The sequence below is a fragment of the Maylandia zebra genome, linkage group LG2 (assembly GCF_041146795.1).
Source record: "Maylandia zebra isolate NMK-2024a linkage group LG2, Mzebra_GT3a, whole genome shotgun sequence".
Classification (NCBI taxonomy): domain Eukaryota; kingdom Metazoa; phylum Chordata; class Actinopteri; order Cichliformes; family Cichlidae; genus Maylandia; species Maylandia zebra.
Genome location: NC_135168.1, coordinates 44027475 through 44055012, shown reverse-complemented (window position 1 = coordinate 44055012; position 27538 = coordinate 44027475). Strand labels below are relative to the sequence as shown.

The 27538-nt window shown below is 38.5% G+C and overlaps 1 protein-coding gene across 2 annotated transcripts; it reads left to right on the top strand.

Moving 5' to 3' along the window:
• The first annotated feature begins 796 nt into the window (after positions 1-796).
• On the top strand, positions 797-27223 carry si:dkeyp-115e12.6 (uncharacterized). Of its 2 annotated transcripts, none has more exons than XM_004545588.4 (18): positions 797-1079; positions 4967-5144; positions 5928-6124; positions 7662-7765; positions 8080-8144; positions 9405-9660; positions 13085-13275; positions 14390-14515; positions 14619-14747; positions 16415-16537; positions 17426-17561; positions 18004-19418; positions 20470-21330; positions 21847-22184; positions 22322-22421; positions 22886-23393; positions 23670-23798; positions 24524-27223. In XM_004545588.4, the coding sequence occupies exons 2-17, from the start codon at positions 4983-4985 to the stop codon at positions 23783-23785; spliced, it is 4827 nt and encodes a 1608-aa protein (XP_004545645.3). In that variant the 5' UTR covers positions 797-1079; positions 4967-4982; the 3' UTR covers positions 23786-23798; positions 24524-27223. The 2 variants fall into 2 exon arrangements, with proteins under 2 accessions (XP_004545645.3, XP_004545644.3); XM_004545587.4 differs by having other exon boundaries at positions 9402-9660.
• The last annotated feature ends 315 nt before the right edge of the window (positions 27224-27538 follow it).

Sequence of the window (27538 nt, the reverse complement as noted above, 5' to 3'; positions counted from 1 at the left end):
ACTTTGCACTTTATTCACCTACATTTATAATATTTCTTTGCTAATACCATATTTTCTAATGGTGTTTTTGTTTGTGGTTGTTTTTGGTTGGTCAGTGAATATGTGCGCCTCTGCGTGTGTGTTTCTGCTGAGGTTAAATATTGAAAGTGTTATATACCTAATTCCTAATTCATTTACTACAGTTTCAAATATTATTATATAGCGTAATATACTTTGTTATTATTTATTATAATAGTCATGTAATAAAAATTATTATTATTATACACAGTTAAACTAAATATGAGACAAGCAAACACTAAATTGTGGAAAAAGGTCACTTGATCATCATTTAAATAGACATTAAGAAGAAAAATGCCCTGAAACACAACCACAAGGAAACCCACACTCAATAGCTCTTCACTAATCTCCTGTTAACATCAAACAAAAATAATTTTAAACCTGCAGATTGTTTTTTTTTTTAGATTCTATGTATAGTTCAGGTGTGGTGGGTTATGTGCGTTCCTTGGGCTGAAAACTAACTTAAACAATAATGTGCAATCAACAACTTGTTGGAGGTGAAGGGAGGAAGACAGGACAGAAAAAAACTGTCCTAATATAGCATAAAATAAATAATTTTTACTAGTTTTATTTATTTATCATATTAGTATTAAACATAAAAATAAAATATATAAAGAATGTATAAAATTAAAATACAGAGCAGTTTGTTAGCAACAGTTAAATTAGTAGCATCATGTTTCCACTGGCAATGGACGTCGCTAGGGGTCATCAGAGGTTCACACCCCCGCGAGGACTTTTCCCAAAACATTCCGCCTCTACGTCACCAGCTCCCGCCCCGCTCCGCCTCGTGCCACAACGACTCCGGCTTGTCAGCTGCACGAGACGTGCGGCATCTCGTCTCAACCTATGAAAACTGTCAGTCAACGCTAACGTCTAGCTCCTCTCGCTTTAAACTTAAACGTATCTTGGCCGAATAGTGAAGAGCCGGAGCCTGGTTCTAACAGCGGGAACAGAGCCCTGTCACGCCTGCGTGTGTGCGCCTCCCCGGCGGCTGGCGCCCTTTGTAACTGAAGTAGTGAATGGTAAGTAGCTTTACTGCGTGGCTAGCTGGTAGCATCATCGCTACAGTTGTGTGTCATTCAGCGCTCAACAAACACTAATAGGCGGTAGAAAAGTTAGTTTCGGCTGGTCTTACTGCGGCTGTTACTCACTCTCTACCTCCGTGGCTGTTAAAGTGAGATTTAGTTTGAAGTTGTCATTTCTCTCGTTGAGTTTTGAACCTCGTGATCAGGCCAGGGTCCAGCTTCTGGCTCCCTGCCACCACCACCACCACCACCACCACCTCCTCCTCCTCCTCCTCCTCATTATTATCATTATTGTGCTACATCTGCACATGTCCACCTCATTAAGAGACTGCCTGAGACGACGTGCGTTTGTCCCTAATTAGAAATTAATGGTTATATTTCCAAAGTGTGTGTGGATAACATTCATCTTTGAGATTTTTGTTTTATCCTACCTTTATGGGGCTGTTTTGTTTTTGTAATCGTGTATTTTATTTGAGGTATTCTGTTGTAGGTTGTGTTTACGATGAGATCTACGTTATTCCAAAAGCTTGACGTTTTTAGTTGCTATAACGTTGAATTCCAAACGCCTACTTATAAACTTAAATAAGTATGGTGTGACTCGGTGAAATAAAACAGAATACAACAAACGAAATATTCCCGTTATATACAGATTAAAGTCAGATAAGTATAAACAGAAGAAAAATAAAACAGAAATAAAATTGCTTTCTAAATGTAGTGCAAAGATAACAAATATCAGATGACATTATAATGGATCAGTACGACCGAATGTAGTATTCATATTTTATCTGCTGTAATGTACTAATTGTATATCTCATCTCTTTTTTTGTGTACTGACATTCAATACTTTATTTATTAAGGTGTCTTGAGCAATAGCATAAAATGATCACATTCTTTAACATCACATGTTTGATCATGGTCTTTTAATCTTTTAATCCCCTGATGTTTGTTTTTTAAAGAGTTGCTTTCTTTTGTCATGCCATTACTTTTTGTATAAGGCCTTCTGTTTTCTCTGCCTGTTTTAAAGTGAAAAGAAAAAAATAATTTGTTGTATTAATTATTAGTTTGAAGTTGGTGCCTGTTTTCTAACTTGTGGTAGATGAAATATTGAATGGCTTTCTCCATCTTGAAAGAAGAGGAAATAGATATGAGCAGGGGAAAGACAACATATGATGTTTTACTATCATGTGAAAAAGAAAGTATAGTGGTACATAGAGCAGGGCGATATGACCAAAAATATTTATCACGATATACATTTGAAAATTTGTGATAACGATATAACTGACACTAGACAAAATACTTTACAACTCCACAACTTTATTAGTGAAAAAAAATAAATCTATGTATTTTCACTTAAACAAGCAGCTGTTTTTTTTATGTGCATGAAAGTTATATAAAAATTTAACAGTGCAAATGCAAATTCCTTACTGAAAGTTTAACCAAAAGGCATTTCCAGTGGAAATTGGCCGACATATCCTCAGCATAACCATGTATAATATCCACAAAACTTAAAAAGAGGTTATACACACACAATACGGTAACATTATGTTGAAGCTCAGTACGTATCACTTCGCCAGGCTCCTGACTACGATAGCCGTAATGCTCCGACAATCCATCAAGCGGTGCGGGTTCGTAGCTTAGCAAAGTCGTACTAAAACATTTGACAGATTTTCGAGCGCCGTGTACATAAAATCGTTTCGAGGTCAGTAAACACAACCAGAATTCATACATGAGGCCCATTGGATTATAAGGGGCACTGTCGATTTTCAGAAAAATCAAAGGATTGATTTTAAGTGTGCCGTATTTTCCAAAAAACACGATAATAACAACAGCCCACTAGCATGCTCTACCAAAAATAGTGCTTTGTTGTGTATCTGACGGACGAAAGCCAAACCAGTTCCGCACTGAAGTTGCAGCATTTTTACAAACCAATTCTGGTTCATCCGTTTCATTCAACGATTTGCTTTTTCCGACATGTGCGTATGAAAACAAAGGCACTGCGCATGCGCGTTTTACCCATATTCTAACGCGATATTTCATCTTGCTATCGTTGCCCAAAATTATACCGGTATTACCGTGAACGGTATGATATGGCCCAGCCCTAGTGGTACATAAAGTCCTATGACAATTTTGTCACAGGACTGTATGTGCCTGAGACCACTTGTCCACTATTGACTCTTTCTTGACTTTAGGTTGTCTGTGGAACAAAAACACTAAAAAGTTCTGTAATTTCACCCTGACAGTCATGTGCTGTATTGTGAAACGAGCACTGCATGAAAAACCAGATTTTCAACCTCAAGATCACCTGCAGATCTAACCCAATCCTGGCAGTTAACAACTGGTCATGGTCTTTGATTAGAACCTGTAATTAGTAATATGAACGATGTTGAACTATCAAACAGAAAAGTTGCCTAACCCTCCCAGGTCGAGGCTTCTCAAACTCTACTTTTCTTTTATGTTATATTTTTATCGATTAGAAATGTTAATTTACTTTTATGGGGACACTTACACTCTGAGTAATTTAAAATATTAACTATAGCTTAATAGTGATTAATCAGATGAATCCTTACTTAAAGTAATTGATAGTTGCTGCCTTTAACACTACTCAGCTTGTGCACCAGTATACTGTTTTTAGTAATGCTCAGATTAACGTGTCATCCTAATGAAACTGAAAAGACACTTAAGTCCCCTGTACAAAAGTGTTATTGTCCAGTCTTTGTAGTCACTCTGGGTGTTATGTGACTGGCTCCTCTCAGTCATAGTCGGGTATTTCTGCCAGGAAGCAGGTAATTAGTGACGTGACACGTATGCTATGACAGAAACTATGTGAGTTTGGTGTTGACAGCCTTGAGGCTGTAATGCAAGTCCAAACTGAGCTTTTAATAAACCTCTGTGAGTTTGTTTCAGGCCATTTCAGTCAGGCTTTTCTTCATTCCAATGCTCTCATCTTTAATTCTGCTTATCTGTGTCCAGGTGATGTTGTTGTTTTTTGTCTGTATTAACAAAGTGCTTGCAAATGCAATGTTTTGAACAAGAGCCTTTAAAACAGCCATCAGATGTGGCATTGTCTGAGGAAGAACCTTGACGTAAACCTGAAATTTGAGAGAGATTATATTTACTTTCAGCTTTCAGTGATGCATGAGCGTAGCAAGAAGGCTGTGTTGGGAAACACTGAGTCACAGCTGCCCAACAGTGACAACCAGTTTCTTCCTGAGGGTTCAAAGCCTTAGCAACATTCAACACAGGACGGAGTCAAAGGCAGACATGATTGAAGCTTGTTTAGATATACATGCTATCAATTGAATCCTCTGTACCAACACATGCATACGCACTTAACCTTCAAGTTACTACATTTATTTTAGCAGCAGAGTTGATTTAGGTATGACTCGTAATAAATTATACTGTAGTACTATTTGCATTTGATTTACCTACATTGTTTTGTTTATATATGAAAGATTGAAACTTAATCATGCATGGATTTCACAACCTTCCTTTATTCTTGCCACACTAATAGGCCAGTTCATGTTAAATAAAAAATATAAAAAATTGTAGAAGTAGATTGACAAATTAGTGGTAGGAAGCATTTTTATGACTAATTATAACACAGGCCACATATAAGTATATGACTGGGATTATAAATGGCCTATACTTCCTCTTTGTTCTGGTAAATCCCATGTCTTTAGAAGCTGTCTTATTCTGGATCAGCCAACTATGAATAGGAAAGGTTAGGTAGTACCATGCCTTGTGAAGCCATGCACAGTCTGTCACCCCGAGTGCTTAGAAACCAAGTGACCTTTCAGTTTAAAAAGGAAATGTTTTCTTCTGAGGGAATAAAATAAAAATGAACTTTGATTCAAGCTCTTGATATAATTTTCCCACCCTTTCAGGCCCAGGCAGAAAGAAATGAGCTGGGCTGAGGAGGACTGGACAGTAGGGCTGTCTGGACGGGTCCTGCAAAAGGTGAAGGAGCTGCAAATCCATCATGAACGGCTGTCCAGGGAAAACAAGCAGAAACAGCTGCAGCTGGACAACATCCATACAAGCCTTGAGAAGCAAACTGTGAAAGTATGAACACTTATACTGTTCCTCACACAATTTACATGACAAATAACTGAAACACAAGTATTAGTAACTTTGTGATTTGGTACTGTTGACTTTCCAAGTTTAGTTAAGGCTGTAAGAAATCATCTAACTTTGTCATGCTTCTGAACTGGACTGGATTTTTGGAGTCAGCCAGCAGGTTCAACCCAAGAACCTTGCTGCTGTGAGACAGTAGTACTAACTACTGCACCACCTAGTACCTATTATGGTTGATGTAATGCTGCCTTTTCCAAAAACAATATGCTAAATCTAGATTAACATTAGGAAATCTTCTTATTGGAAGCTCAATTTGGAAGTTATCTAAAATTTAACAAGTAGTATCTCTGTGATCAGTGAGAGCTCAGTCTCTCACTGACTGCTGACCATGGATCCACTGGCACTGGCTTAGGAAGCTGCTCCTGCCACCTGCTGTGGCATTGAGCGCTTAGGCAGACCACAGAAAAATTACATAATCTGTAGGAAATTTGTATTTTTTTATGAGTGCTTCTTTAAATGCACACTTTTTCATCGGAATTACACAAAAGAATAAAATCATGCATTAGCTTTTCAAGAAATTTTATGTAGAGAAAAAGTTGACCTACATGTTGCTCTTCAAGGAAATGCAGTTCCTGTAATTTTAATCTTCTCTAAATAACATTGTGCAAATATTGTCATGAAGGGTGAGTCATCTGTAGCAGGATTTCTTTAAATAATCATTAAATATATACTTCTCCCTCTCTCTCCTTTTTCCTCCTTTTTTCTGCCAAGTATGAGGAGGTACGTGTGGAGCTGCAGTCGGTGCAGCGAGAGCTCCAAAACGTTCGGGATGAGGCCACAACAGCGGTGACGAGCAGGGACCGTCTTACGCAGGAGCTTCAGACTAAGCAGGCCCAAGTTTGCTCTTTGGAGGGCCAGCTAGATGCTGCTCGTACCCTCAACAACAAACTCACCCAGGAAATCAAAAGGTCAGCATGAGCTAAAAACCACAGAGGCAAGAAGCTTCTCTCAATTTTAAATTCATCTGGTTTTGGTATTATGTATTGTTTTCACTGAATGTTTGAAATATAGTGACGTTTGGTATTCTTAGGATAACTTAGTTTGAATTAAACTTGATAGTTAAATACAATCTGTCTTAAGGGGGCGGGGGGGGGATTTGGAAGGTAAAACTAAAACTGATTGTTGGAACTACATGCAGCACATGCAGCACTAAAAATCAGACAATAGACATTACATTTTGATAGTATAGGAAGCTGTCTTAAATGGAGATGTCCCAGTCAGCTTTTTGGATGTTGATTGGGTACAGTCCCTATATTATTCAATCTGATACTTGCATTAGCCAAAGTAATTGTTAGATATGTTTTCTTCTGCTCTGTTCCAGTAATTTGCATACAAGTGGCTTTATTTATTTATTAATTAATTGGCGTATTGTACACTAACTGTTTATGGTTACCATACCACTTTGTTTATAATTCACTTTTGAAAAACAACAACAGGTCTGACCAAAGTGCTGTACAATAAAACTAAACATAAAAGATGAACAGAGGCCAGAGGGTAAAAAAAAAAAAAACCTGACACGAATAAGACCTGTAGAAGTTAAACAATAAAGGACTACATAAAAAGCAACTTAAAAACACAGTAAGCATATCACACTGGGTCAAAGGCCAGGGAATAAAAAGTATGTAAACAAGATTTTAAAATGACAAGTTAAGGAGCCTGCTTGGCATGCGGTGGCATATTGTTCCACAGTCTTGGAGCTGCAACTGTGAAAGCTCTATCCCCTCTGATTTTTCATTATATTACCAGGTTATTGTATAAAACAGAAAAGTACTATTGATTACCATATACATGTAAATAAAAACAGAATGCAATGATTTGCAAATCTCATAAGCCCATTTTTATTGACAGTAGAACATAGAAAATGTCATATTTTTCAACTTTAACATTTTACTATTTAGCTTATATTAGCTTATATTGAACTTGATTATCAAAAAGGTTAAGAAGGGTGGTTCTAAATAGCAACAGCTGGAGGAACATTTTGAACTAATTAGGTGAATTGACAGTTTCTCGGAAGTAAAAATGAGCAGAGGTTCACCAGTCAGTAAAAAAACTGCTTATATGTTCCTCAACCTAAAATTCTGAAGGCTCTCTCATCATCTACAGTACATGATGAGTTATGTTAATATTTTTTTTAAATGATTGTTGGATGGCACATATTGCTATGAATTGTGGGAGGGCATACTTTTCTTTCATAAGTGATAGCTTAGTGTAACCTTGACTAAAAGAGTTAAACCACATTTTGAAGGAACAGCTTTTCTCAGTTTGTAGAGAATTCAGCCAGCTGTTATCATTGTTTTTGCATATACTACTGGATCTCGTCCTTCAGCTAGGATGTTTACTAAGCAAATCTGACTTTTTGACCTCAGCCCTCATTTCCTGTAAGAAATATCTCCATTTCTCTTCCCACTCTAAACTCTTTCACTCTGTGTCTTCTTTCTGTGGCAGGCTGGAAGCCGAGCTAGAGAAGCTGCAGAACAGCATCAGGTCACCAGATACCTCTCTGTTTTCTACTCCCTGCTGGAATACAGGCTTGCCCTGGGAACACAATGGTACAGTTTTCTAAACTGTAAAATTATTAATTGGTTTAATCTCTATGGCAGTTTATTTCTAATATTTTATTAAAACTCTTTACAGTTAAGAGAATTAAATAGTTAAACCACCAGAGTCCCAAATGAGCAGTGGATATAAATAAACCCCCTTGAGCTACATTGCTTTCCCAGCCCTCTACTCTCTAAGGACAGTTTGTTTGTCTTTCCTCTCGTCACTAAACCACTTGGTAATTTACAGCTGTTGTTCCTGTTCAGTTTTTGTGATCGGTTGTAGGTACTAAGTTCAGTCCATATGCTTTGTTTTTGCCCTGTAGGGAGCCGACAGGAAGAGAAACAGGGGCACAGAGATGAAGGGCAGAGCCGGGCTCCTCACATCCGAGTAAGTCTGAACATGTTCTCACACTGAGCTATGTGTAAGCTAATCCAAGACTGCTGTGGATTGTAGCTGAAAGCTGATGTTCTCTACTTGGAGGATTTAACTGTCTTATTAGCAAAGCAAAACATCCCTCCTTATTTGATTAGTTTTCCTTTTAGTCTTAAGTAATTAAGTCTTTCCAAATAAGTGGCCCAGATGGCTGTAACTGTTTCTTAAATGTGAACTACTGCAGCACATGGTGCTTTTAAAAAAAAAAAAAACAGATGAAACAACATTGTACTTTATTTCTCTATTTTTAAACATGACAATGTAGTTAAGAGTTTTTATAGTAGGTTAAAGAGCATCAGTGTCTGTTATCAGGGTGTTATTGTATTTTTCAAATTTCATTCTGGCCTTGTGATAAGGACAGGAAGAATTCGTATTTTAAAGTTGTTCTGTCCTTATAATGGAGTTTTTTTCTGGTTAAATTTAGATGTTAAAAACAACACCTTGGCTCACAGCTCTTTGTTTAACAGCAAGGTTCTTTCTTCTAGTAGTCAGCTGAAAGGATAAGATTGGCAGTGTTATCAAAAATTTTAAAGGATGACCAAATCTAACTTTATATACACATTTTTAACTGAAGACCAAAAACTTTAAAAGGTGAGAAATTTATAAGTTTATTCCTAAAAAATGAGACCAGTATTTTTTTAAGAAGTATTACTTTATTTATGGGTTTAATACAAATTACGTTGTCCCAGGTTCATCAATAATAATATGTACTTCAGTGCACCTTCTGTGGAATGTTTTTTTTTTTTTAACTTTGTACAGAGGAATATGCTGTTACAGGCTTTCACTACTCAGACAAGCTACTAAGTTATTGCTGGTTTGAGTGTTTCAGTAAAATTATGCCCTGCTTCACCTGCTTGTATTATTTCCCAACGTTCATCATAGTGTGCTGCTGCATTTGTTTGTACAGGTCTGGCAGGCAAAAGAAAAGTTTTAGGAAAATGTAACAGCAAGTCTGTGCTCTTACATCTGAACATTGACTTTTCTTTTACGATCTCTCATCCTGAAGCAGCATTTGAAATATACTAAAGGTGCTGTGCACGCTGAAGCAATTTCTCTTGAGTTATGAATAAAACAGCAGTTAGTAATTCTTAGTTGCATTAGTCTGATTGTAAAACCTTGAGTCCTTGAGCCTTGTTTTTGTCGAGCCTCTTCCTGCTCATGCTGCTCCTCTTTCTTTTTTGTCTTTGATTAAACCCTCTCTCATCCTTTCAGCAGCGGCTTCAGTTCTCTGAGATACCCACACCTTCATTGCCACAACAACAACACAAGAGCACACGCCACAGCCACTCACCCGTCCAATCGGACACCTTCTCCACTCCCTTGGGTGTGTTTCCATGGGAACGGGATGACACAAAACCTGCAGCAAGGAGGCGACCTCCGCCCTCTCCCTCTTTGATGCCGTCCTCTGATGTCACAAATCATCTGTCAGAGCAGGGGGGTTATGGGAAGGACCGCAGGACAGAGACAGACAGTGAGTGGGGATGGAATTACTCTGTGTTATCCATTTGCAAATTACAAATATATACGCACGCAACTCAGGCCAGCAGCATTTATCCTAAAACAAGATTAAAAACCTAGCTGGATTACCATAACAACAGGAGCCAGTATGGATATGCTATTATCTACTTAACTCAGTACCCCTGCTGTGAAACCACCCTCTGATTTCAAAGTTTAGATTTTCATTTGGATGTTCTGCAGTCTTCAGCAACAAAGCACACACAGCAACTTAATAAGGAGCAGATTTGACTTTTTGTTCTTCTTCTTTTTTAAAATATTACCCAGGCTTTTTTACATTAGCAAAATTAACAAAATCTAAAACTACAATCAGAGTTTGCTTTGGTAATCACAATTTTTCCTTTCCCAATAAAGGCAAAACTTGGTTACCTTGTTTTAGAGAAACCTATGCATTGTCCTGTTATGTCTATAAATTCAATTTAAAAAATGTCTTTTATGCTTCAGTGAATGAAGACTCAGTTAACATAACTGTTTAGTTATGACATTTTTTTATGGTTCTAAAACCTATTTGGAGAGTGCTAAAAATGTATGTATTTATATAATCCCCTCTACGATAACAGTGGTTACCAACTGTCTTTGTTAATCTAGGCTTGGTTCCTTAGGCTTCGTTCGTGCTTGCATAAAAGGGGTCAGTTGACTCTTTAATTTTTTTTTCTTTTCTTTCTTTCTTTCTTTCTTTCTTTTTTTTCTTTTTTTTTTTACAGCTGAACATTAGAGCTCTTAAATTTAAACCCTGGTCTGATATCGTTCCATGATGAGCGATGCATAGAAATCACTTCAATTTCTGATTCAATCAAAGAAATGTAAATTGACTGCAGCAAATCGGGATCCATGTAGGTAACATCTAGATTGCACTACTAGACTGCATGGTTTTCTTTGGTGGTAACACTAAAGCAAGCCTCAACAGGTTGCCTGCTTTCAGCTGAGAATATATATCACAGTTAGAGCAAATTGCCAGTGACTCTTGTGTCCAGTTTTAATCTAAAGTCTTTCCAGTCTCAACTGCGTGCAACAGTTGAAACTAGTAATGGGTAGAAACTCTATGTAATACATAAAAGGTTCGTGTTTTGTATTTTATTTGTTAAACTGTGTCACCCTTATAAAATATATTTAAAGTAAAATAAAATCATCTTAACCTACCGTACATTAAGGCATGTTATGTTGATATAGCCACAGTGATGTCACACTGTTTAAATCACTCAAACTGAATATTTTCACTTTTCCTATCTTGGATGCGAACTCTTACTCTTACGTTATTGATAAGTGGTCAGTCAATGTGCAAACTGGATAATACTAATAATACTAGTACATGCCCATGCAGCAATATTGTTTGGTCTGTTTGTTTTTACAAACTTATATACTTAGTCACAATAAGTCAAGTAAAAGAAATAGGGGTGTTGGTTCTTGCTTGTAAATAACTAAATTGAAGATAAAAAAAATTCTGAGTAGGAAAAATTCCTCGTGTGTGTGCGCGCGTGCGCGCCAGGGTGTTCCTGTGCTGCTCTACTTTATTAATGTAATTTTAGCCTGTTGTTTTGAGGTTTCTCGACAACATCATGACCTGATCTTATCCATGATCCTATATAGATAAGATTCTTCAGAGGCCTGAAATGTACCTGTCTGTCAAGTTTGGTTGCTCCACTCCTATCTTGTAGGAGGAGTTCATGGATTTTATGTCTAATAGTAAGATGATCTGAAACAAGTTACTGAGCCTGTAAAGTCGTCAGGAAAGTTTTTACTGAGGTCACCCAAAGGAGTCACCCTCCTGCTGGACATTTGAAAAAATGCAGCTTTAAGGCACCACTGCATTTGCTTCATTTTTCACTGATGTGCATGCTGCATGCATTATTTGATTTTATCTATGATTATCCAGAAAGTGTTACCACTGTGATCTTTTCATACTTTGTTAGTTTGTTATTTTCAAAACTCCTTTCTAATAGCCAGTCTACCATAATTATACCATTATTCTCTCTTTATAGTACAACCTCTGGTGCTGACATTGCTAACCAACCTTGTGTCTATAGACAGGCTATTCCAGGGCCTGGGTTTATTACAGCAAACACTTAAAGCGAATGGTCAGTTTATACTGAAGGGTTTAATTCTAAGCCAAATAAAGATTTAAATAAAGGACAGATGTACAGCAAACTGAGGTCAGATGAACTCTTATTGTTTAATTTACATAATAACAACAATAGATAAAATTGCTGGCAGGTGCCATAATTAACACTGTGAGGTCTCTCTGTTTGAAATGTGTTGCCCACTTCACTCAAAATATTATTATAAGCTTTGTCCAAATGACGAAATTCTGTCAGTTTTGGTTTACCTCAGAGTGACAGCAACATCAGTAAAAGTGAACAGTGTTGTCACCATGAATCTCATGCACATGTGTAACCTCAGCTGCACTCGTTACATAAGCGGTTGTGTAGAAATGAATGGCCAGAGATTCCTCTGCCTGCTCCCAGGCCAGCTTCATGATGTAGAGTGACTCTTACTGCAGTTTGTAGTTGTGATGTAACACTGTCGCTCTCACCGGGTGTTTTTGTGTTTGTTCAGGGGAGGAAGGAGACAGGTCAATATGAAACAATAAAAGCTGCTGGGACACTGGCATGAGGGGTGGGGGTGGGGTTATAATGTTTACTTTAGGTGTGCCTTTTTGCAGCCATGTTTCTCCTGATAACAGAACATACAGTTTAGGATTTATTCTGGATACTGGGTAGGATTTATACTTGGGGTTGTATGTAGCAAAAAAACATTGTTCCTTTTTAGATTAGCAATGGAAAAAAAAATGTGATTATATTTATGTCTTTGGTAGGTAAATGTATGCCTGGAGAGATTGTAAAATGGGACAGTTAAAATATTGACAATGCATCACAAGCACACAATTGATTTTTATCCTTATTATCAGTCTCCTCCCCAGGCTGGATCTAAGTGCATCATATAGAGTTATAACTTTGATTCATTGCATCAGTGTGTATAGATTGTGACCCTAAGTGTTGTTGACTGTCAGCCATCAGTTTTTGTTTTGTTTTGTTTTGTTTTATCAGAAATCAAGATATTCTTAATGGTCATGGAAATGGATTTGTTTGTTTTTGCAATTATTCATTCACCTGTATTCTCTTGCTCACTCTCCACTCACTCAGCCACCATTCTGCCATTCTATGATCCCAGCTCACTGATTGTGAGCACTATTTTTTAATTAAAGGTGCTCTTTAAATTCGGAAAAAAAGTATAAATATTAGTTAACAAATGCTTATAAATTTTCTCCTATCTCTATGAGACTAACGCAGAATTTAATAAACATTCTCTGGTAACAGGATGATAAGTGGACGAAAATGGATGGTTGAAATTATTAACCATACTTCTTTCTGTCCATCTGTCAGTGTCGCCTCAAAGTCAAAGCCGTATGTCTTCTCTGGAAGAGGAGTTGCTGGTGAAGGACAGGACGTTGAAGTCCATACAGAACGAAATGACGCAAACCAAGAAGGAGCTTGCCGCCAAGGAGCTCAGCCTGCAGAAAGTCTCCAATGAGCTTAGCCTGGCACAGACACGTATGGCCCAGGACAGTGAACGGGTAAACACATGCACATATACTGCTGCTACAGGTAGTGGTGCTTCTAGTACTACTGCTGAAAACAAACATCTCATTTCAGTGATAATGTTCCATATTTTCCTGATGCTCTGGTGTTTTTTTTGACATGGCAGAGGTGTTGATCTTATTTAACAAAACATTTGTCTTCCCTGAAATATTAACATGCTCTTTGAAAAAAACTGGAAAAATGGTGGTCCTTTTTCCTGTTGTGCTGTAAAGCAGCCTAAAACCATCTGGTACGAATAAGTTGTGAGGTTGTGCTTCCCCGATTTAATTAATACCATCTCAGTGTGAGGTCGTTCTGAATCACAGTTGAAAGACTGAAATAAACTAAGCAAGTCAACCAAAGAAAAAAAATGTAACAGATGTGTTAAAAGATATAAATGCAATCCTGGAAGTCACTCATAATTATGTTTTACAAAATGTAAACACAAACATTTGGCCATTTTAAACAGTTTAGTTACTGTGTGACTGCAGTATCTTTCACAAGCACACACATTTAAAACCCACGAAGTTATCTTACTGCTACAGTGTTGTGATTTGGGAGGAGTTCTTTTGTAGGCTTTGTTTTCACGAGGAAAAACCTCAGTAATTTTTCCATTAACAGTGCTAAATGATTAGAGCTGTTCTCACAAATGAATAATAACAGTAATAATGTTTATTTGTATAGCTAAACCAGCATTATGAAGTGTTTTATGCCCTCCATCTATTCATCCATCCAGCTTTTTTAGTGCTTCTCAATTTCAAGGTAGTGGGTGGCTTGAGCCTATCCTAGCTATCATTGGGCAAGACCCGTGTCTAACAGAGGGCCCAGAGAGAGACATACAGCAATTTATGCTCATATTCACACATGGAGTGTATGTGTTAAAACTGCCTATAAGTTGGAACTTTGGTTTGCATCAGGACAAAATTCTCAGAGATTTAATCATCTCAAGTCATAAGCAAATTAAATGCAAAAGATTTGGTTTGGTGATAAGAAGTCAAACACATCAGTTTTCACTGACATTGAACAGTATGTACCTGATGTTAAGTAATATCAGATGTATCATATAGAGCAAAACTCAGGTAAACAGCTGCATATGTTTTCCCATGACAGGCGTCGGGAGCTGAGCAAAGACTGAAGCAACTACAAGAGGAGCTTAAGTGTCAGAGGCAAAATGCAGAAAGCAGCAGACTGCAACACCAACAGCGTACCAAAGAGCTGGAGAAACAACATCAGAGGGTGAGATGAACATCAAAGCAAGGGAAAATCATTTTTCATTTGATTTCCTTTTTTCCATAGATTGATGGATTCTTTTGGGGTTTTTTTTTTGGTGTGTTTCTAGGATTTGACAGAGCTTCAGAAGGAGAGGCAGTGTCTGGAGAAGCAGCATCAACAGGAAGTGAATAAGCTCAACCAGGAGCTTCAACAAGCTAGAACGCTCCACAATGCCCTGCAGGCACAGGCTGACAAGGTACATGCGCACACATGTACAAGTATACGCTCAAAATATTACACATTAACCAGACCAACAAGTCCTCTAACATGCATACAAATGCATTTATCAAGATAAAGTTGCTATCAGCACTGGAAACCAAGGACCAAAAAGATATGACATACTGTTTTTGTTTATGCTATTATTTATAATTATACTATTATACATTCATTACCTTTCCTGTTTTTAGTATTTCCTTTCTCTGTCCTTCTCCCATCTTACCTTTTGCTTGTCCTGGGACTGTTTTTATTATATGGACCCAAGGTCAATGAATTTATCGCACTTTTTCTCCCACACTTTCTGCGTGCCTGTGATGTTTTCTCTCTCTCTCTCTCTTTTTCACTGTCTTCGACTCTGTGTTTCTGATTTCTCTCCCCTCCACCTGCTCTCCTCTCCGCTTCGTCCTCCTCTCCTCTCGGTTTCTCCCCCAGTGGAAAGGTTGAGCAGAGAAGGTAATGACAGTGTGACCGCTCAGTTTTTCTTTGTTTATGGAAGCTTGAACCACTCGGAAACTTGGAACTTGTGTGTGAGAAATGGAGTGCTCAGCAAAAGAAGGCGTGAAACAGTGGCTGTGGGATGACGGTGAAAGATTTGTATGAAGCGTTTTAAGGCATGTTGCATGAATGCAGAGTGCAAATTTTGTTTGTGGTTAAAAACCTTTTTTAAAAATTATACTTTGGAAGTCTTTAACATAAAGGAATGATGTGGCACTAATTTTTTTATTAGATTAAAAAAAATCTCTAAGAAAATAAATTTAGTCCATAACCTTCTGTGTATATATAAATACCGTCTTAACAATAGCTATTCAGTTTTACTAGTGTCCTTTAAACGTTATTGTAAGCTCTTTGTGAACCACACAGGTGTTATCTTGTATCTGATAAAGCTATACTGTGTAAATTAACAATAGAAGCACAGTTTCACATACAAGGTCAGCAACATTCAGCTGCAGGTAATGAGCACTTTATACAGGCCTTTGTGGAATTTGCGTCGTACTATTTGTTTTTTGTTTTTTGTGCATGCATGAAGTTTCAGTTATGAGAATCCAATACCTGATTAATGTGTTTTATAGTTTCTCTTTAATTCTTTTTACATATATTGAAATTCACTAAGTGAGCTGATAAAATCAGTATCAGATATTTTCAGATTTGATTGGTTGTTAAACTACATGTGACATTTCATTGACTGAGAATTACTGGGTCACTCAATATTGTAACAAAACCAAGTGACTAATTAGTGACCAATACAAAAAAGTTTGTCTTTAAAGAGCTACACTGAAGTTAAAAATAATTAATTAGCAAATAATTTACTCAGTACATTACAATATTGCTACATATATACAGTTATATGAGTATAACGTGTAGAATTTTTAGATGAGAACTGGTGGGAAGCTAATCTACTTGAGTCTTTGCTGATAACCCTGAGAGAGGCAGAGGATATGTTAGACACATCGATATCTGTCCTGCTTCCTGTTCCCTTCACTGGCTATGATTCCTGCACCTGAAACAAGGCAAACAAGTCATTCCCTTTTTTTCAGTTCTCCTATTGTTTTTGCTTTTTCTTCCCCCTACTTTAATTTCTTTTTTTAAATACCTTCTCTGTTGTGTTGTTTGGATTCATTCTCACTATTTCGCTATTCCCTCTGTCAGCTTTCTCTACAGAAGCAGGCGCTGGAGAAAGAGTTGGAGACTCTGAAAGAGAAACTGAAATGGACGGAGGGACAGCTGAAGGAGAGCCAGAAGAAAGAAGCACAGACACAAGCCAAACTGACGGTAACACATAGTGATCATCAACTGATACATGCAGACGTTGTTAGGAGTCAGGGCCTGCATTAATTATTCATTAGATGAGCAATGGGTAATGACCATCTTATGTGCCATATGTTAGTCAATAAGTGTGGATCCAGCTCCATCATTATGTTTTATTAAAGATATCGGATTAGCGTTATCCTCACTGTTATTTAGTTGTGTCTTGTAATACTTGTAATACTACACACATCAACACTGACACAAATACAAGAAAACAGCCTTTGAATGGCTGTCTGTTGTAGTGCCCACTAGTGCCCACTGACTTACCTTGGCCAACAGGCCCTGGAATGAACTTTACATGATTAAAAGTCTTAGTAAAGCCTTTCTGATGCGCAAGGACATTTGCTATTGTTGTGCAGGTTCCAAATTAACATTTACTATTGTATTGCACCCCGCTAAGCTGAGAGTGCAGAAGATGTAAAACGCCCACATTTTTAGAATTTGTAGCAGTTCTTTACATGTTCATAAGCTTGCAACATAGTTCGTACTAATACTGCCTTCATCTGTAGCTTGTTTGTGGTTTCTAGCTGTTGAGACACTGTGTTTGGGTTGCTCTTAATCCATTTATATTACACACAGCATGTCCTCATCTGGCAGTCTTCTTGCACAATTGATAACATTTATAGTCCAAATATCACAAGGTCGAAAATATAGACTGACATTAAAGATGTCATGGCAGACATATTTTGGAAATCAATCAAATTTTCTGACAGATATTTGAAAAAGAGGCCTTAAAAGTCCATCGTTGGTCATGAAGATTCCCTCCAGCTAAGCTGAACACTTAAAAATCAGTAAGTTTGATTTGACTGGATTCATCCCACCTCATTTGACTATTTTTGCTCTTTGCATTAGGAAGCTGTGCGTGAGGCAGAGGGCGTGGCTGTGACTCTGGAGCAGAGCAGGAAGCGAGAGCGAGCTCTGGAAGAGGAGGGGAGGAGACTTGCAGATGAGCGAGCTGACACCCTGTGTCTGCTGAAAGAACTACAGGGTGAGGCATAAACTGTGGGGATGAAGCCAAATCTGTTTATTAGTCATGGTAGATTGGAGTATCTTGTCTTTCCTCCCTCCACAAGAGTCAGGGTTTTGGAGTCTCACATGCTTAACATGAGCTTGTTGTACTGGTGTCCTTTAGTGGGCTTATTGTGATAATGCTGCCCTGTAGTAATTTATTATTTTGTGCAGCAAAAAAGGGAGATTGATTACTGAAGAGGGTGAATCCTAGATTGTGCATGACAGTTATATACTCAATGTCTTTCACGCATAAGTCTTATCCCAGTGCTGCTCCCTGCTGGTTAGTGATAGATGAATGTTATCCTTTTAAAAATACACTTAACTTTTCCACTACTGCACATGTTTATTAGAAAGAGAGCACATGTTTATTAAGTTTTTTTGTTTGTACATATTAAAAATGTTTTTCCTTTTAATTCTAGAGCAAAAGTCAGCACCTCCTCCACAATCTGTGCAGTTTTGCCCTGTTGGACAGAGTTTTTCATCTCAGTCTTCCTCATCTCATTATCCTCGACCGTCAGCCCAAACCAAGAGGCCTTCTTCAAACCGAGCTGAGCAGAGGAGGGAAGAAGAGGATGCACAGGAGAGAAGGACAGATATCAGAGCATCTTATCCTTCTGACAGAGAGCCAGGAGAAGGAATTGACTCGGAACACATCAGTGCCCTAATCTCCCCAGACTCCTCAGAGTGTTTAAAGAGAGCAGGAGACAAAGGGAAAATTAATGAAGAGGAGAACAAAGTTATAAATGAGGCAATAGAATGTGACGTCTCTCATACTCCCATCAACAACTCTAACGCTAAAGATCTTGATAGAATGATCAGTCTTGAGCACTCACCTAAGACACAAAATTTGACCCTTTCTGCAGAAAAGACACCTGCTCTCAAGTCTGAGCAGACCGTTCCCTCTGAAGACCTCAAAAAGGAGAATGCAATGCTCCGTTCAGAGCTTCAAGATGTACGAGAAGAACTGCAGAAACGACTAGAGGACCTGGAAGCCCAACGAAGAGCTGAGACAGAAGCCAGGACCCGCCTTAAACAGCTTAGCCGCAAACACACCAGCCAGGCTGCAGAGAAAGAGGAGAAAGAAAAAGAATGGAAGACACAACTGGAGACTGAAAGAGCTGAGACAGAGAGGCTGAGGAGGGCGATGACTGCTTTGGAGGCAGACATAGAGTGTGTAAAGGAGAGGGGAAGCGAGCAGGAGGAAGAGAAAAACAAAGAACAACAAGATAGGGAGAGTGAAATGGTAGAGCTTAATATTCAGCTTAAAAAACAGCTGGCGGAGGTGAAAGCTCAGCTGGCTTTAGAGCGAGAAGAAAAAAAGAGAGAGGAAGAGGAGAGAAGCCAAATAATAAACACAGATGCTAATGTAAAGGAACAGCTGAGCATGATGGTGGCAGAACTTAAAGCTCAAGTGGAAGAACTGAAGCAAAAAAGAAAACACACACAAGAAGAGAAGCACACAGATGCAAACACTCCCCTGACGTATTTGACTCTTCGTGATGACAAGCTCAACTCCAACATCAATAGCTGTGGCCACGCACTCCTGCCTTCACCAGAGCAGCACCTCCTTTTCTGCCAGTCCACCAACCAACACAACATGCTTGTTTCTCAGACAGCAGCAGGCATCATCCAAGAAAAGAGCAATGTGATAGATGCCGAGCACTCTCCTCTGTCAGATGATGTTCAGATGGGCCAAATAGCCTCAGACCCCCAGAAGGCTGAGCCTACAGCCTCTAATTTGGTGAAAGAGGTGGAGCGACTGAAGAATGAGAATTCAAAGGAGACAGAGCGTGCTAATCAGTGTCAGATTAAACTGGAGGCCCTGCAGAGCCAGGTAAATGATGCTGGATATAGAGATTAGTGCACTAAATTTCTCAAACCTAAGTATTTCTGTATTAAACAGTCACTCTCGAATGTTCTGCACTTCTGAACAGCTTAATTCATGTCTCATCACTGTACTTTCGTTTATCGCTAAATCTTGAATTCATACTCTGCTCAAAAAAATTATGGGACACTTTGAAAACATCAGTTGGCACACTGTAGGTCATTTTGTAGCACTCTAACAGTGCACATGCTCTTCCTCATTGCACAAAGGAGCAGATTCTGGTGCTGATGGGTTACAACCTTCTATGGCTCTGTCCAGCACTCCTAGCGTAACTGCACGTCTCCCTCTCTGCTACTTAACCGACCAAATTAATAGTCCTGAAGGTAAAAAAAAAAAAAAGAATAAAGTGTTCCTTTATTTTTTGAGCAGTGTATGAATCGTGTTATTGTAAAGCACAATATTAAAATTAGGATATCACTGATCTCACTGAAGTAAAAAAAAAAAAAAAAAAAAAAAAATCAAACGTTACTTCCTTCTGTAAGTTATTTAAGAAATAAGATGGCCACTAAAGGTTACGAAAGAGTTAATTAAGATTTGCCAGTCAAAGACAAACAAAAAGCAGGCAGTAAAAAAAGAAAAAGAAAATACAGAAAAGTATAGGAGTCAATAAAACAGTTGCAAACTGTTTAAATGCAACCCGAGCAGATAGATAAGAAGACTTCAGGTATCAGTTCAGTGCTAATCTGAGAAGGTAAACATCAGTTCTGATAGAAGCAAAGTAAACTCTGCATATCCAGTAAGGTGACCTGAGTCTCTGTGTGGCCCTGATTTACAAGTGGTCATAATGATTTAAATTTACAACAGCAAATTCACTGCATTTATACACATTTTTCCTCAAGGAAGTAAGATTGGTTAAGAAAAAGGCCTTTGGTTTGCTTTTTTAAAATGTGTTTTGTGCTGTGAGCTGTGACCAGTGAAGTGCAGACCCCAGTGGTATTTTTACTTTCTCTAGTCATCATTTCTTCTTCTTTTTTTTTTTTCAACCTTCTCTTCTTGTCAGGTGACACGTCAGACGCAGCAGCTGACCATGGCCTTTGAGAAGCAGAGTCAGCACATTGCAGGCCTTCTAACTGAGCTACAAGAGAAGGAGAGCGCCCTCCAAAGCCAAAAACAGGAACTACTACAATGCAAGCAAGAGCTGGATGAACTAAAGAATGATAAAAAGGATGAGGTGAAGATGATGGTCAAAGAGGTGGAGGAACAGATACAAAGTGAAGAACAGGGAGATGAGAAGCCGGTGGAGAATTCAGAGCTCTCACTAAAACAGGAAATGGAGAGTAGAGTCACCTGTCTAATTGCAGAGTCACTGCCTGAGAGTGACTTGAAAGCACAGTGTGAGGCAAGTCAGCCAGAGACATGTGATACTCAAACGGCAACACCTGATAGCAGTGAAGAAGCTAATAAAACAGGGGACCAGCATCCTGAATCTATAGACTCGAACAAAACTCAGAGTAACCCTGACTCTGCTTGTGTGATGGTAGAGACTCAGTGCGGTCAAAGCGGTAAAGAAGCAGATATCCTTACTGAACTGCTCACTCTCAGACGGGAGAATCAGCTGTTGAAACAAAGAATTGAGGGCCTGACCATCTCTGACGCACAAAACCCGACATTACAGACTGACGCTGAAAATCAAGAGGATCCAACACAAAGCCAAAACACACCAAACGCTGCACTGTCCTGCTTGGCAGAAGACGGGACACTGAGTCTGCTGAATGACGTCATGACTGAGGGACTGGAGTCAAGTATGAATGAGGAAGAAGATGAAGGACAAGATTTAAAAAAGGAAGACCAAATAAACACAAGAACTGAAGAAGACCTGGAGGAAATGTCTGAGGTGCATGTAACTCAACTACAACAACAGGTAACGGCAGTGATTTTTCTCCTTCAGTTATGTGAAAAGATGAAAAGTGACAAAAATATAATAGGTTAGTTGTATAGGACTTAAAATTATACAGGTGGGCTAATGGAGAACGAGACGCTAGATGGTAGTCTTAACTAGTGGATATATTTGGGTAATGGCACGATTTTCATCATTTTGGCTCTGTACGCTGCCAGAGTAGATTTTATATAAAGCAGTTAAAATCCAGTTGAAGTAGAGTCTTTCTACTCAAGGGCTTAAACAAAAATATAATTTAGAAATTGCAAATATTTATAGATACCCTCCCCTATTTTTAGGGGCTTAAATTGTAATTGGACAAATTAATACGACTCTTTCGCAGTACTGAGTATCAAATGATTTACGACATTAAAATATTCAATAAGATCTGTATTGCTGAATATAGAATTACTTTTTTAATAATATTGTGGATTTTATTTGTTTTATATTTAAGTTTTATGTCCGATTGATTCAGTCTACTGTCATTCTCCTTCTGTCCAGGTGGAGGCACTGCAGATAAGGGTACGAGCTCTCTCTGAGGAGACCCAGCAGCAGGCAGAGGAGCTTGCTGTATGGAGACTGGCCTCCCAAACAGCACCAACATTTGAGGAATGTGAAACCCATGAACTGACCTCTGCTGTGACACAGTCCCAGTCAAACCAGGAGCAAACAGATGAGATGACCCAGTGCTCGCCTCAAACTCTACCTGTTCAGGATTCGGTTCAGACACCCACACTGGATAGACAGAAGAGCCAGGAAACCATCACAGTCATCAGAGAAGACGAGTTACTCGTTTCCTGCTCCTCCAACAGACTTCAGGGCCGCATGTTGTTCTCCAGGTAACACACAACACTCTGTAATCACAGAGATAACTTGTAACTGATCACACCTCTGTGTCTGTGTGTGTTAAACGCATATATTAAGTATATTTGTACAGGTATCAGCTGGGATTAACTTTTGCTTGTTTTACCACAAGACTGCAGAACAGCAACCTTGAGGAACCAAAGAGCCTCCATCCCTTTAAAACTGCTGAAATTTTTCAAGAATACAGACAGGACACTGCCACGGCTGACCAGGTGATTTTTATAAATTGTCACTCACTTATGTACCAGACGGCTAATTGTCATTATGTAATTTAGTGTAAATTACAATGAAAAAAAAGAGTCCTTTAAATTAAATAATTCCAGATAATTGCTAGTGGGATCTAGGAAGTCTTTTAGCCAGTGCACATAAAGGCATTTCTGTAGAGAAGTAAGCCTACATATTTGGGGAAATTTATTTTTAATAATAAATGGGCCAGAACTGAGCTGCTCCTGTTGTAAATAGCAATTCTTATCATATTAGAGAAATTTAAAATAGATGTTTTGTTTACCTATAAAATAAAGCATTTGTACTTTTACACCTGAACTTAAAACACCTGTCTGCCCTCAGTACTGAATAAAATGCAATGGTTTTCAGTTTTATCCTAGGCATATGCGTTTATTTGTTTACCAGATGAATTATTAATTCTTCAGTCACTTTGTTTTGTCTCTTGACTCAGGAATCTGAAAAAGAAAACCAGGAGATTAACTTCACACAATGGTCAGATAATTGTCCAAAAGTAAGAAGAGACATTCAACTCATCCAAATGACATTGGAGAAAATGGCTCAACATCACTCAGGCGAAGTCTGTGAGCCAGATTCGACCAAAACAGAAGCCAAACTAAACACAACGACTAATTCCTCAGACAGCGTTGTCAAGATAGAAATGAAAAGTGTCAGCAGTCAGACAGAGGAGAGTTTGAATCCTCGTGGCATTTCAACAGTATGTGTTAACACTCAGACTGAGGAGGAGGAAGAACAAGGTTCAGTGGATTCCCCTCCTGTGTCTCCTGTCCAGTTATCTGCGGAGGCGGCGTCAGACAAAATCTTGTTTTCTGGTTCCTTCCCCATCCCGGCTGACCCGGCACGTCTGGCTGAAAGAATTCGCCGCAACAGGACGCAGCTGTCAGCTGCCTTTGACGACACAGAATACGAACCCTACGGCCTGCCGGAAGTCGTCATGAAAGGTAACTTTGTTGTTTGTGGGCCTGTAGAGTGAAATATGGAAAAGTAATTAAAGTTATTTTGGAGGGAGTTGCGTAAAACTTTTTTACCAATTAGTACAAAATTCTTCTCACAGCCGAGTCACCAGTTGATATTCATAAGTACATACAGTCTCTGAGTGTTTGATTCCCTGTGGATTTCCTGTTTGTGTTCCTTGTCTCTGTGCTTTCTCGCTCTGATCTATTTTCTACTAACTCTTTTATTTAACCCTCCGTCTTTTTCCCCTCTCCATCCTTTAGGTTTTGCTGACATTCCCAGTGGTCCTGCATGTCCCTATATTGTGAGAAGAGGTTTGTTGGGCACCGCTGTAGTACCTGTCTCCCAGAAAGACGCAGAACAGGACGAGACGGATTAAAACACAGCAAGAGGTAAACTCCAGACACTATTAAAAAAAACAAAAACATTTTCAAATAGATTTAACATCCCAAGATATTAACAAAAAATAAAATAAAAAATCAGGTAGTAAGAATATACCTCCAAGTCCTTGGATCAAGTAGATCCAGATCAACTCTAAAGGTTAATTGGTTCAAACTTCGGTCAACACCCATGTCTGGTCCATAATTGCATATTTTAGTCTCTCTCATTCACTTTATAGGGGGAAGATGAAAATCTGTCATGATAAGTTGGGCAAATGTGATGACTCCCTGTCTCCAGCAGAGGGATCTCACTTACTTTAAGGAAAAAGCTGTTAATACTTGTATTGTCACTACTTTTTGTTGTTTGTTTTGCTTTGTTTGTTTGTTTTTTTTCAGGTTTGAAGCTAATTTGTTTTACTTAGTGCAAACACACAGGCACCAATAGTTTAGAATTTATGTGAAATACAGAAACCAGAAACAAATGTTGATGCTTATCTGGTTGCTTTTAATTTAACAAGATCACCATGTGAGTCATGCGTCTTTTTGGTGGTTTACACCTTTTTTTAAAATATGCTTCTTATTCTAAACAGGGAAAAAATCATCACAGCCTTTAATATTTATCATAACAAAGGAAAATCAGGAGATATTCCATATAACTTGGTTGAATCGGTTGAAAGGGATGTGAATTTGACCCAGGACTAAAGTACTGCCTTAAATGTTCTTGTTTTTGCATACAGGTTTTTTGCAGACCTGTTGGAAACACCTGACTCACCCTGGCTTTACCATGAACCTGAATAATGGACAACAGCCGCTGCACAACAGACTCAAAGCAATTAAAACATTGAAACAAACACAGGAGCAGTTTAAAAAGCTGCAATCAGCTGTGGACTTCTTTACGTGTGTGTGCAGGTAACTAGACCTGCACTGACAGAATAAACACCTCCCCTGTGGATCCAAAAATGTTTTAATGGCCTCTTGTTTATCCACAAATTACCACATGGAGACTTTGCTGTCCATCACAATGGTGTCACTTTACACCCACCTGTATATTTAGGTACTGAGGTGGTGGTTTAGTGATGCTTGTTGATGTTTCTTGAACCACTTTTCCAAAGGGATTGTTTAGTTTTTCGTAACTCAGAATTAAGTTATGGGCCTAGCCCGTTCTTACTTTGCATGAAACGGTGCCTAGTTGGTGTTTTTCTAAACAAGCACTTGTCAAGATAAGTTTGTTTTTCAAAAGGGTCAAGCCAAGGAAGGCCTGTTGTGGCAAATATGTTTGAATCTTTAAACCATTTCAGGTGGCTTATTTTTGGACACTTGAATGTGTTTTCGTAGAGGGGAGGTGTTAGGAAAAAAATGTGTGAAAACATAGTGTGGGTGTATGAATTATTAGCTGTGAATTTGCACCTTTGTGTCCCTATCTTGGTGTTTCTGTTTGTCTCTGTGTGGGGGGGATAGAGAGAGACTGGGATAAGCTTGTCTATGACTCAGTGTAACCTGGATTGGTTTCCGCTCCATGTATGGTGATACACACTGCATTCCCACTCTCCTCCCTCTCCCGCTCTGCTTCTGTGTCTTACACTAAAGCACTCTCAGTAGTTACACAAAACAAAATTCCCATAAACTAAACATGTGAAGCTTTTCTTTGTTAGAATTAGATGAACTAAGCTGGTGTCTTATAATGAATAGCTTTTAATTTATTTTCTTTTTTCTCTTGCACATTTGTAGATAACATGTAAATCGTTTTGTAGTTGAGTTGGGAGAAATGTCAAGTTTGTTATGTACCCTAAAACAGCAGATTTTCACCATTGTGTTTACAGGATTTGATCTGGTAAAGGATAGGTTCTTAATTCTACTTAAAGTTATACTCACAGGTCCTCACGTACATTGAAGGAGTTGCATGTTGTAGTTAAGTTTGGTAAGGTTGGTACCAAAGGTTGGTATGACCCTTGAACAGACTCTGACTCTGTGGAATATTTACTCTAGACACTTGCAGCCATATTTCCAGAACTAATTCATAAAATTTTCTTTGTGTTGCGATAGCTACTTGCGTGCCAGCTGGCTGTGTGGATGCCAGTCAGTCAGAACAGTTCCTGGAGAGTTTCTGTTTTCTCTCGGCTCTTCTGTTTACCCCCTTGACATTTGGCTTAACAGACAAAATGACACCAACACCCATGCTAACTTGCATATTAGTATATCTTACTTGGCTATGTCACTGTAAACAGTTCAGCCACAATAAGGTTCCCTTCTTGCCTTCAACAAAGCTCTCAGCACAGACGCTGGACCTCTGGGGTGTCCATGGTGTTTGGCACCAGGATGTTGACAGCAGATTATTTGAGTGGGGCTTCCATGGATCTCGATTTTTCTTGCATGTCCTGCGGCTTCTTAATTGGATTTAGATGTGGGAAATTTGGAAACTTTGCCATGCTCCTCGAGCTGTTAGAGAAGTTTTCTCAATGTAATAGGGATGGGCAACCATGTTAAGGGTGGTGTTAATGTGTCAAAGTAACACTCACGTGGCTGACAGGACCCAAAGTTTCCCTGGATAGCATTATAATCAGATAGTCAGGTTTATTCTTTTACCTTAGACCAACACTTTTTTTTCTGAAGATATATTCATACCCTTGACTCTCTGTTTGTATCAACTTTTAAGGAAGTTAGATAAAAGTGAATAATGCAACTTTGATAATAAATGATGATTGTGCCCTCCGTTATAAAATTTGTGGGTCAGAATGTTTGGGCCAAAAATGGACCAAAGATAAAGAAAATGCAGAATTATTATGTTGCAAGTACAGTACCTGCTGCAATCCACTAGAATGAATACATGAATTTTTACATTCTGGTGTGACCCACCACGTGGACATCCAAAGTTCATGTTTATAGGTTAGAAAATGTCCAGAGAAAGGTGAGCTTAAATCAAAAGGAAACAAAAGGAGGGAATTTCATTTACAAGTCCAGCTTCCAATTTTAATTTCAGCTTAGCCATTTATGAAATGCTTTGCTGTTAAGGACAGGAGGAAGTGGCCATTTATTTGGTTATATAGATAACAAGATATGAGTATAATTTTAAAGTAAACTATATTAAAAACAGTGAATCTCTCCTTTAACCCTGGCTGTGCTTTCCTCCAGTGATTTTTAGTTTGCGTCACATTTGTTTAAAATGGAGCGATTTTTGTTTTTATGTTTACATTTTATTTAATGGTAGAGTACTTTTTGTTTGTAAAGTTGTGACACACACACGCAAACACCTCACCTCACTCTCAGCCGCCTTCATAACTCTGGGATCTGTAGTCTTTTGGCGCCGAGGTCTGACCCTGAGTGGGGAAACTTAAATTGTATTTGTTGCCTTGTTTTGGACACTTTTATGTGAATGTATCTGTGTTGTGTTTGTGATTAGAATAAAAGGTTTGCTTTTATTAAACCGCTGTCTCTCTGAGCGCTATGTTGGGCTGTGTGCTTTGTATTTCAAGGTCTGTTTAGTTAGCTGTGTGAGAGAATATTTTTGTTTTTACTGCTTGCCTACAATTAAGTCTAAATGAGTACCACGGTCCAATGAAGAGAGCCTCAAAGTGTTTTTTAAGTGGAATATCTTGGTTAAATCACATAAGTATTTCCGCAATTACCAAAGTCCTCTCCCTTTGCCTTTCAGTCATGAATGTGTTGTTGACAAGGTGCTGAAAGCATACAAGAAGCAGACTTGAATCAAACACTTGAACTGAAGAGTTATTCTTTTCCAACTTTAGAGCCTGTGT